The following is a 12711-nucleotide window of genomic DNA, read 5'->3' as shown; positions in this document are numbered from 1 at the left end:
GGGGAACCTCCATACTGTTCTCCATAGTGGCTGTACCAATTTACATTCCCACCAACAGCATAGGAGGGTCCCCTTTTCTCCACACCTTCTCCAGCGTTTGTTGTTTGTAGACTTTTTGATGATGGCCGTTCTGACCGGTGTGGGGTGATACCTCATTGTGGTTTTGATTTGCATTTCTCTAATGACTGGTGATGTTGAGCATCTTTTCATGTTAAAGGCAATACATTTTTAACTATATTCACCAGATCTAATCAGCCCTTGATTTATTTCTATTGTATTAAAATGCTACTTTACACTTGAAACTAATATAATATTGTAAATCAACCACACTTCAATAAATTAATTAATTAATTAAATGCTACTTTAAAAAAAAGTATGTACAGAATATAATATAAATGTCAGAGTGAAAATGTTATGCATAAAGTAAAATAGGGATGTGTGATAGAGAGTAGTGGGACATTCTATTTTAGTTGGTTGGTCAGGGGAGGCATTTCTGAAGAAGACATATTTGAGCAGAGGTATGAATGAAACGTGGAGGAAGACTATTCAGGCAGAGGCCAGTAGGTACAAAGGCCTTGAGACAGGAACATGCACAGCATATCTGAGGGAATGCAAAGAAAGCAGTGAGGGGAAAGCATAGAAATGATGTCAGAGAGGAGAGAAGGGGCCATATTAGAGACAATGAACAATAAAAAATGTTAGGATAGGTAGTTAGGGGGCTGAGGGCTGGTACTAAACTGGTAATTCCAAAGGAAGCAGTAATAGTACTAATTATAATAATAGTAGCTCCCACTTTCTGAATACTTAGTATGAACCAGGCAATAATCTCATGTCACTCTCAAATCTATTTGAGATCGATATCCCCTTTCACAGATGAGGAACTGAAACTCATGACAGTAGAGATGAGACATACCTCTCACTTGACTTAAAAATTCAAAGTAGTCATTTCTGGAGAACCTGGCTGATACGCTTACAAAAGGTAATAGGAAGTTTAGGGTTAATCCTCCTCAACTTCTCTATTAGCCCTCAGCTGCAGCCCTTACCCTGAGAACCAAAAAAGAAGTATCCTTGCCTTTCACGCTCATTTTCTTATTTCAGTGACAGCTACAATCTTTAAAATGTTCACATTCCTAGTTTTCTGCCTTACAGGGCTTCACAATCCAGTGCCTGTGACGATGGAGAAGGAATATGGCACTAGTAAACAGTGGTGCTCAAATCTGGCAACACTTCAGTTTTACAGATACCACCCCGGACATACTGAATATTGGGATGGTACCTAGGTATCTGTAGTTATTAAAAGCTCCAAAGGTGGTTCTGTTGCACAGCTAAGAGAATAAAAGACAGAATAAAAACCATGGGCTTTAGAGTTAGACCAGGGCTCAAATCATGGCTCTGTAATTTATTAACTGTTAAGACTTTAGTGCCTAATTTCTTGAAGCCTCAGTCTTCATCTGAAAAACAGGGATAATGCCATCTGCCCCGCATGATCAATGTGGGGAATAAGTGAGAATATTTGCTAATAGATTATGATAGATGCCTAGAAAATAGTAGGTGTTCAACATATACTAAGTATTTACAGTTGTCAAAGTTAAGCATTTATCACCAAAATGAAAAAAGAATCCAAGATTCAGGTTGAGGAAACAAAAACATTTAAATGTAAAACTACCAGCCCTAACCAATTTATTGAGCCTCCTGATTACACAGTTTGCTCACACTTAGGAATCCTGATGAATGTTTACTTATAGTAATGTTTTTGGAAGTTCACGAAACTCTGATCAGTAATTACCCATTAAAATAGTAATCATTCAGAAGCATGAACACTCAATACAAAACAATGATGTAACATTCTTATGTTATTTTGTTCTGCATACATAAACAGATGTAACATGCTTGTAGCTGCTCAAATATTGACCAGTGGAGCCATCTCAGCCCTCTAAGAAATATAGGTACATGTCTATAGAGACTATTAAAATGATGTTCTCATATGGCTCCTAAGACCTGGTCTGTGAACTGAAATTCCTTCATACTTAAAAATCCATTTATATAATTTAAAAAGAATAACATGGACTTCCAGTGCTAGCCATGACATAATAACCAGTACTGGACTTACCCTCTCTCACATCCTAAACAATTTTTAATATGGACAAAATAGATAAAGCATTGGACAACCAGAGTACAAGACCAATTCTTGAAAGAAGCGATATACATGAGATGAACAGTCTCAGTGAGCAGAGGAAGCAGACTGGGCTGCTGAGGTGGCTGGAATTTGTAGGACAGAATACTATAGAAAAAGGAGCTGTGTGAAATGGGGGACAGAAATCTGCATGGATATTCCCCTTGGGTCTCTGGCCAAGACCTGGGCTGTGTATACATAGGATGAGACTCTGTGGGGCCTAACACACAGCACCTGCTGCAGGGCTGAGAGCTGAACAAAAAAAAACAGAGGTCATGTAGCACTTGGAGACAACTGGATCTCTGGCCCACAGTACAGAATCTTCACTGAGCATCTTGGGCATTCAAATGAAATGCTAAAACTCTACTTTAAAAGTAGGGATCACACCTTAGAGTTAAGGGCCATGTCCTCAGACTAAGAACAAAATCAACATTGACCTGCCCAAAAAAAGCATAAAACCAAGCCTAACAGAATCAAGAAGATCCACCAGTAATTTAACTGTCTGCAAGAACAAAACTCAGCACCCTTTAAAAGACAACAAAATCCATTCATACAGTCACGATAAAGTTACTAAGCATATAAAGAAAGTATGTATGTGGTAAATATAAGAGACCATAATATTTTCTTCTCCCATTTTCTTAAAAGGTTTTTTTTTTTTTAAACTTACTTATTTATAATTTTGGCTGCCTTAGGTCTTTGTTGCTGCGCGCGGGCTTTTCTCTAGTTGCGGCGAGTGGGGGCTACTCTTTGTTGCGGTGCGCGGGTTTCTCATTGCGGTGGCTTCTCTTGTTGCAGAGCAAGGGCTCTAGGCATGCGGGTTTCAGTAGTTGTGGCTCGCGGGCTCTAGAGCACAGGCTCAGTAGTTGTTGTGCACGGGCTTAGTTGCTCCGCGGCGTGTGGGATCTTCCCGGACCAGGGCTCGAACCCATGTCCCCTGCATTGGCAGGCAGATTCTTAACCACTGCACCACCAGGGAAGCCCTTACAGGTTTTTTAAACCAAAGTAATAATGAAAACACTGGGATTTTTAACATATAGAAATATCATATATGATAACAACCACACAAAGAATGAGGCAAAGTAAATGGAATTATATCTCTGTAAGGTTCTAACATTTTACATGAAGTAGTACAATACTATTTCTAAGTATACCATGATACATATAGGATGCATATAGTAATCCCTAGAATAACCACTAAAACACAATATTTTAGAAGTATAGTTTTTAGAAAGTGAGAGAAACAGGCACCAATTAAACCCTCAAACTCACTGAGTCCTATTCTATCCTATTCTCCCTGGATGATACTTGCTGGTTCAAGACTATTTTGATTCCTTTTTTCTTAATTGTGGCCAATATAAATTGTGGCCCCATAAAATATGACAGTGAAAGAAATGTCTTTCAATTATAAACCAAATGTATCATTAGAAGTTTATGTAATTATGTACCTTTAGTAGCAGTTTCCAGGAATATGTACAATTTGATATTGTGCTAGTATTTCTCCCCTACAACAACAATAAAAAATGCCCAATTTTACCTGATTTGTTTCTCCTATAACAGGGATCTTTGAAAACTTTTTCTTAAAGGGCTAGATAGTGAATATTTTAAGCTTGTAGTCCATACTCAACTCTGCTGTTCTGGCACAAAAGCAGTCATTGACAATACATAACAAATGAGCATGGTAATGTTTCAGTAAAACTATTTATTAAAACAGGCAACCAAGCTGTAGTTTGCCAATTTCTGTTTTACAAGATGCCTAAAAGTCTATTTACAGTGATTTAATTTGTTAAAATATTTTAATGTTTATTTTTATAAATTTAGATAATTTTTCCTCTAAAAGCTCTAAACTTTAAAGAATCTTTGCCCCCCCAAAAAAGATTAACTACACTGCTTCTTTAAAACATAATCTTCTTTTTTCTCCTCTCAAATATCACTGTAATGATCTCTCTTTAATTTTTTAAAAAATATTTATTTTTGAATAGGTATTTAATAAAATTACCTTATAAAATTTTGAAACCAACATTCAAAAGGTTATATAATGAAAAGTCCCCTTTTCATCTCTATCCTCAGTCTTCTTCCCCAGAAACAAACTCTATTACCAGTTTCAATTAAAGCAGCACTATCCAATAGGACTTTCTGCAATGATGGAAACATTCTATATCTGTGCTGCCCAATACAACAGCCAGTAGCCACGGTGACTATTAAGCCCTTGAAGTATGGCTAGTTTGACCAAGGAACTGAAATTTTAGTTTTATTTAAGTTTAATGAATTTAAATAGCTACATGTGACCAGCGGCTAATGTATTGATATTAGGCAGTGCAGATCTAGAGAATCCTCTGAGAGCAGTGGTTTTCTAGGTTGGCTACATAATACAATCACTTAAGAAGCATTCAAACATTCAGAGCCCTAGCCGCAACTCAGATCAAATATATAAAAATCTCTGGAGTGGGACTCAGGCATCGGGTTTTTTTTTTTTTTAACTTCCCAGTGATTCCAATATATGGCCAAGGTAGAAATCTTCTGTTCTAGAAAATTAAGTATCTTATAAATAGAGTAGCTCTACCTAGAAAGAAAACCAAACTTTTAGAAAACCAAAAAGTTTTTCTTTATTAATTATTAATTATAAAAGAACTTCTGACTGCTTAGGTACATAAAAATCTTTATGAAGTTTTCCCCAGAGTAAATCATTAGAGGCAATTTTTACTGAGATTGACTAGATCTTAAAACTAGAAAGAAGTTTCCAAGTAAGAAATCAGATTTTCCTCTCTGTTGATATGCATGATATGGAAAAGGTATTTGCATTACATACTGTTAAGGAACTCTTAAAAATCAATAAGGAAAATACCAACAATCCAATAGAAAAATGGGCAAAAATGATTACCAGGCAAATCACAGAAGAAGGCAACAAAAATGGCCAATAAACATATGAAGAGATGTTTAACGTCACTCATACCAAGGCAAATTTAAGGTACCATTTCAGATTGGCAAAAAGTTTAAAGTATAGCAAACCCAAATATTAGTTGAGGATGTGGATAAACAAAAACTGTCATATATTACTAGCAAAAGTGTAAACTGATACAAGTATAGTAAAGCTGAAGGTACTCTATAATGCAAGAATTCTACTTTTAAGTTCATATCCTTGTGCATAGCTTTGCAACCACTGCGCTGGGAATTGTTTACAGATTACCAGTGTGTTGAGCTATTGGTCTCCTCAACCCTCAGTGACTGGGTAGGACTTGGGACAGCTAGATCTCTAGGCCTGTCCTCTAGTCAGCAACAAGCTCACCTTTTAATCTCAATGTACTAATCAAATACTAGAAGTATCCAGAGACTCTCAGGTGCTCAAGAAGATATATATGAGAATGTCCACTGTAGTATTTGTTTGAAATAACAACAACAAAAAACACCTGGAAGTGGCCTAATTGTTTATTATATATGAATAGATAAATTATGGTATATTTATACAGTGAAATAATTATAACTGTTAAAAAGCCACAGGTATAACGCAGGTAAGTCTCAAAAGCATAATACATTAATACATAATAAGACATCATTTATTTAAAGTTTAAGAAAGCAAACAAAACAATACTTTACAGTTTTACAGATGTTTACAAGTGCAGTAAAAGTCGAAAAACATGTATGGAAATTGATACACACCAATCTCAGCACAGTAGTTACCTCTGGGGAAGAAGAGACAGGATTGAGATCTGGGGGGTACACAGGGAGGCTTCAGTTTATCAGTAATGTTTTATTTCTTTAACAATAACATCAATAACAGAAATATCTGAAACTAACGTGGCAAAATGTTACATTATTTTTGTGTGTTTTTTTTTAAAGGGCAGTGGATACTTGACTATTCATTATGTTATTTTCTATCTTTTTCTGTAAGTTTGTAATGTTTCTAAATCTAAAAAAGTTTAAAAACTAGTTATATAAATATGTAACTGCCTAACATCACAGGTGCCTAAAATATCCAGGTCAAGAAGGTAATGCGTTAAACTACAAGACTCCTGTAAAATCTTGTGGCTAGCTCCAAATCAACATTAAAAACAAACAAAACCCATTAAGGTTTAGCTCTATGGCTTTGGAAGCTGAGAAGCTGAAGCATCATGCTAACCATAGGCGCATGCTATACACCCCTTGACTGTTTCAGAGCTGTATTTTAAGATAGTTCGGCACTGCTCTGCTATAGTTTCTAGTACAGTCTTGGCTATCGTAAACAAAACTGCTATTAACACATAAGGGTCTGTTTTTAAATTACAAGGATGGAAAAAAAAATACAAGGATGTGTTCTTCCCTCTACTTCCTCTGTGGGATTATTGCCTCTATAGAGTCATTAGGGACCCCACATACGCACCAGAACTTGTACTGGCATTAAGAATTATGACACAGATTACTTCAGGGAGAAAAGACAATACTCAGTAAAAGGAGTGACAAGGAGATAAAAATATGTTTCTAATAATATAAAATAATCATGGTAATAACAACGGCAGCTAAGATTTATATAGCACGGGCTATATGACAGGCACTGTTCTTGGTGCTTTACGTTTAAACCTCACATCCACCCTATGAGGTTGAAACTGTTATCCTATTTCACTGATAAGGATAAGGGCAAATAAATGATCCCATGCCTGTTAAAAGACAGAGCCAATGGTTTGAATCCACCAGTTTGACTCTAGAGACCATTGCCCCACTGCTAAAGATATTCTGGTAATTCGACCATACACATTTACTGGGACCTTGCCATGTGCAAGGCATGACCACACTGGGAGCTCAAGGTACGAAGATACAACATGGCTTTCCTTTGTGTTTGCGTCTAACTAGACTCTACAGCTCAAAGTTTCTTTTCACCAGTGACTATATCAAAATAATTTTTATACTCAAAACACTTCTCTAAATAATTAAGGATAACTGTTATGAACAATGATTTTCAAAGCAAAGCACCAACAGTTCAAAGAGGTTCAAAAATTAATCCAGAGGACTTCTGGTTTCTGGTTCTGCATATAAGGAGCTCAGAAGTTGCCACTCTATCCTAACAACAAGAAAAAAGCTAAACAGTCTGAAAAATCAACAACTCTTCTTGGGCCCATAAGAAAGAGTAGGACACAGGTCAAACTACTACCACCATGATTAGAGAGACAGGCAAATATGGGAGTCTTGGCTTACAGGAGAGACTAATGAACAGAAACTGCCATAGAAGGCAGTGCCAGGGTACCAAAACCTGAACTGTAACTAATTAATTGCCAGAGGCTCAGTATGGGCAACTCATAGTTAAAACTCTAGGGGGACTCAGTCACAGAGGGGGCTCCCACAAAGCTGTGAAATTTATCTCCAGGAGCTCAACTAGGTTCCCATAGTAAATACCGGAGAAACATTCCCTCGGGCAGGGGGAGGGCAAAAGGAACCATTTTTGAAATACACCAAAGCCCTCAGTTCTCTGTCTGCCCTCCGCAGAAACTAGTTAAACAGCGCCTAACCTGCTAGGGCATTATCAGAGTCTAAGTGACCTGGGGAAGGGAAATACCCAACTCCAGCCCACTCTAGCCACCCTGTCTCACCTAAGGGGGTCGGAAAAAAACTGAGAAACACTTGTGAAGTTCAGAGTCCAGAGACACAGGCTCGCTAAAAGCCTGAGACCTAACATAAGACTACAGAATGCTTTCCCTCCCCCACACCTCACCACCACATTACTAAAGACCTATTTACAACAGTTTCTTTTCCCTGGTATATCATGTTAAGGTATCAAGGAAAAATTACAAGGCACACTGAAAGGCGAAAAATGCAATTTGAAAAGAGAGAGTAAGCTTCAGAACCACACACAGCAGAAATGTTGCAATTAACAGACCAGGAATTTAAAACTGTAATTAATATGCTAAGAACTCTAATGGATAAAGCAGACAGCATGCAAGAATAGATAGGCAATATAAGTACAGAGACAGAAATCCTAGAAAGAATCAAAAAGAAATACTAGAGATCAAAAACACTGTAACAGAAATGAAGAGTGCCTTTGATGGGTTTATTAGTAGACTGGAGAAGGCCGAGGAAAGAAGCTCTGAGCTAAAGGATATATCAATAGTATCCTCAAAAACTGAAAAGCAAAGAGGACAAAGACTGGAAAAAAATAGAACCAAATACCTAAGACAAGTACAAAAGGTGTAACATGTGCATAATGAGAATACCAGAAGGAGAAGAGAGAAAAGAACAGAAGAAATATTTGAAATCATAATGACTGAGAATTTCCCCAAATTAATGTCAAACCCCAAACTACAGATCAAGGAAGCTCAGGGAACACCAAGCAGGATAAATGCCAAAACAAACAAACAAAAAATAAACAAAAAAACTGCTTCACAGTATATCATTTTCAAATTACAGAAAATCAAAGATAAAAAAAAATTAATCCACTTGTACACTGTTGGTGGGAATGTAAATTGGTGCAGCCACTGTGGAAAACAGTATGGAGGTTTCTCAAAAACTAAAAACAGAACTACCATATGATCCAACAATTCCACTCCAGTGTAAGTATCCAAAAAAAAAATGCCACTAATTTGAAAAGATACACGTACCTCAATGTTCCTAGCAGCATTATTTACAATTACCAAGATATAGAAGCAACCTAAGTGTCCATCAACAGATGAATGGATAAAGAAGATGTGGTATAGGCAATATAAGTACAGAGATAGAATAGAATACTACTCAGTCATAAAAAAGAGTGAACTTTTGCCATTTGTATCAACGTGTATGGACTTGGAGGGAATTATGCTAAATGAAATAAGTCAGACAGAGAAAGACAAATACTATATGATATCACTTACATGTGGAATCTAAAATATACAACAAACTAATGAATAAAACAAAAAAGAAGCAGACTCACAGATATAGAGAACAAACAAGTGGTTACCCGTGGGGAGAGGGGAGAGGGGAGGAGCGATATAAGGGTAGGGGGAAAAAAAGGGGTTATTATGGGATTATATGAAATCATGTGTGTGAAACTTTTGAAAATTGTGAAGCACTACAGAATTTAAAGAATCTTTCATTCAGTTAGAAAAAGTAAGCACAACATAAAGAGAAAAATCAATCTAAAACTCGGTGAGCCTAGGACTAGAGTAAGTACTGCAAAAATTCAGAATACATGGTCCTTGCTTTCAACATTTCTTTAAATTTACATCTAAGCCAGTGGTTCTAAAACTTTATTTAGCAAAGATCAAAATCACCTGGAGAGCTTGTTAAAACACGAACTGCTGGGCTATATCTCAAGAATTTCTTATGCAGCAGGTCTGGAATGGGACCTAAGAATTCGTGTTTCTAACAAACTCCTGGGTAATGCTGATACTGCTAGTCCAAGGACTACACTTTTAAGAATCACTGGATAATTTCATTGCCTTATAAACAAATCATGCTCATCCTTACTCTTTATTTTTAAACTCATGTTCTTGCTCTTGTCCCGACCTTTATTTCAAGGGAATATACTGTGAATTGGAAACTCAAAAGATTATAATAGATACGAAAGAATTTGAGAAGATAAAAAAACTATACAAATGAAAGGACTAATACTTCATGCATTTGGACCTCAGACACTCAGCAATTTCAGCCACATACAATGAGCTATAACCACAGAAGTGATCACAGAGATTGAAAAGGAATAAAAACAGCTAAGAAGGACCAAAGATGTGCTGTTTCTTTCTACTTTCCACCATAATATATTGCAGTCAGCAGGGACGGGTACCTATGATAGCCAAGAAAAATAGAAAAAAACTGAATGTGATTAGGATAGCAGCAGTGATACAGACCAAGTGGAAATGGGTAAGAAGCAGACACATTAATGGAGAGAAAGATATACACTGAACAGAAGTAGCCATAAAACAAGGGAAAAAAGTGAATAAGCTATTTAAAGTGTAGGGTGATTAACTGAAAAGAAACGCCAAGTCGTAAAAACCTATATAAGGGTATTACTATGCCATATTAAAGCACATCAACAACACAGCAATCTAGGAACATTGAGCCTGAAAGAAATAAGCCACACATACTTTTAGTAAACATAAATAGCTGTAACATAGCATAACTGTCATGAGAAATAACTGAGTCATCAAGAAAAAGTTCAAATGTGTTTGACACTTTTTTTCTTTATGCTTGACTGTTAAGGCAAAAACAAGTACTTTATACATTTTAGCAAAATTTTTCATAAAAATATATCCAAAACAATTATATCTTGGCAACTAATGGGGAGTTAGTTAACTGGAAATATCAATCATCCAGATATCTGTGACTTTTCTCAGGTGTTACTCAAAAAAACAATAGTCACATGATGGGCTTCCCTGGTGGTGCAGTGGTTAAGAATCTGCCTGCCAGTGCAGAGGACACGGGTTCGAGCCCCTGTCTGGGAAGATCCCACATGCCGTGGAGCAACTAAGCCCGTGCACCACAACTACCGAGCCTGCGCTCTAGAGCCCGCGAGCCACAACTACTGAGCCCATATGCCACAACTACTGAAGCCTGCGTGCCTAGAGCCCGTGCTCTGCAACAAGAGAAGCCACTGCAATAAGAAGTCCATGCACTGCAATGAAGAGTAGCCCCAACTTGCCACAACTAGAGAAAGCCCACGCACGGCAACGAAGACCCAACGCAGCCCAAAATAAATAAATAAATAAATAAATAAATAAATTTATTTTAAAAAAACAACAACAATAGAGTCACATGAAAAATAACATGATCACTTCAGTTAAATATTCTAATAACTTTTACTTACCAATGGGAAGATCTTCAGCTTTTGCAAGGTCATTCTCTTCTATTCCAGGCATTCCTGCATCACCACCTCGTTTGATTTGTTCTGCCCAAGTAACAAAAAATATAATTTTATATTTTTCATTACATAAATTGAAAATATTTTGAAGGAATGTAACAATCAGTTTGTAGAGCAATAGGCTATATCAAATGAATATCTTTATATCTTGCTTTGGACATAGTTGTAACTCTATAAGCTTACTGTTTTTTCTTCTCTATTAAAGGATCCAAATTTGAAACAGACACCTAATCATAATGGAAGTAATCAAACAATATTCTTTATGACTGAAAATGTCCACTTCAAAATGAGAAAAGTCAATATCCTATTAACACAAAATAATAGTAATACCTTTCCCATGTGGAATATGATTGCTCGAGGGTTCTTCATGCTTGCCTGCAGCATTCTCAGCAACTTTTGGAACGTTTTTAGGCATTGCATGATGGTTTATATCCAATTCATTTCCATCTTTTGATTCAAACTTGTGGGCCTCTTGCTGTTAGATTAAGATTTGGTAACAGTAAGTATTTTTCAGTTCAAAATGTGAAACTATTGACACAACTATTAATATTCTGAAACAGTTCATTTTTTTGAAATACATACCATGGGTCTAAATTCTAAACACTTAGAGATGTGGGATATATTATTTTCTGTTCAGTTTTTATACCTGATATGAAGTCAGAGAATAAGTAATATTTTTTAAAAGTCTCTATCATAAATGGCCTAAAATTTTAGGCAGATATAATTCTCTTTGGCTATGCTGATAATTCTCTTTGGTGATTCTGTGAGAAGACAGTCTTGCTGAGCACTGTGGGTTGCTGTGGAGGCCTACAGTTTGGCACAGTCCTGGGTGCTGTGGGCAGAGTGGGTTCTGTATAGGCATATGTTGTAATCGAGCAGGATAGCAGAGAGCAGGAGGTTGGCACACAGGTGCCCCCTCAAGTGTGATAGATGGCTACTGACATTGTCAGGCTTTTCCCCAAGTAGAAACAGCAAGGGTGGAAAACAGGCAAACTTCTTCCCAGGTGCACTGGCCACTCAAGCATAGCAAGGAATGGCAGAACAATGCACAAGTCAGTGCTCCCTGTAACCTGCTTCAACTAACCATATCTCCTCCTTGGAAACTTGAATCTTCAGGTTTATGATTAGGTCTGACTCAATTCTGTGGGGGGCCAGTTTTCTCTTTTATATTGGTTGAGTTGCCTCAGTGGAAAACTGGGAGAGGCAAGGAGTCAAGTACACATGCTTGGGTTGCCATATTAATATTTAATGCATAATAATATTAACATTAAATGTTCTGTCAACTCTAAAGCACTATGCAATGCAATCATTGGTAACATTATAAAAAATCTACTTTAAAAAAAATCTACTAAAAAATCTACAGAAAATCTAGAAAAATAGGAGCCAAATTGTAAGAATTTGTCACAATAAAGAAGAAAGGGTGCTTTGACAATCAGGTGTAGGTATTCCAGTGTACCTGGCAGATAAAATCAACAACAAACATTTGCAACATGTTTCATAGTTTACAAATTGTTTTCAAGTCTATCCTTTAGTGGAGACAAACGAACAGTTTTGGGATAAACAAAATAAAACTGAGGCTTAAAGAAGTTTAAGCAGCTTGTTCAAGATTACAAAGCTAGAGAAGTGTGGAAAAGGGATTCAAACCACAGTCTTTCTCATTCCCACAGTTTCTGGGAACTTGGTAAGCGATAGCCAATTCTGAGAGCTTAATTGCTGATGAGTGAAACGATAAACTGAAATTTCT

The 12711-nt window shown here is 36.7% G+C and overlaps 1 protein-coding gene across 2 annotated transcripts in view; it reads right to left on the bottom strand.

The window, feature by feature from the left end:
- GOLM2 (golgi membrane protein 2) overlaps nt 1-12711 on the bottom strand; it is a 102030-nt gene that overhangs the window by 40683 nt on the left and 48636 nt on the right. For both annotated transcript variants that reach the window (XM_082388791.1, XM_082388792.1), the window contains exons 5-6: nt 11298-11442; nt 10914-10994 (exon numbers count right to left, since the gene is read on the bottom strand). In XM_082388791.1, the coding sequence (XP_082244917.1) occupies nt 10914-10994; nt 11298-11442 (226 nt within the window). The remainder of the gene's footprint in view (nt 1-10913; nt 10995-11297; nt 11443-12711) is intronic.

This window comes from Balaenoptera borealis (genome assembly GCF_965194805.1).
Source record: "Balaenoptera borealis genome assembly, chromosome: 3".
NCBI classification, from domain to species: domain Eukaryota; kingdom Metazoa; phylum Chordata; class Mammalia; order Artiodactyla; family Balaenopteridae; genus Balaenoptera; species Balaenoptera borealis.
This window is presented reverse-complemented; position numbering and strand designations above follow the sequence as displayed.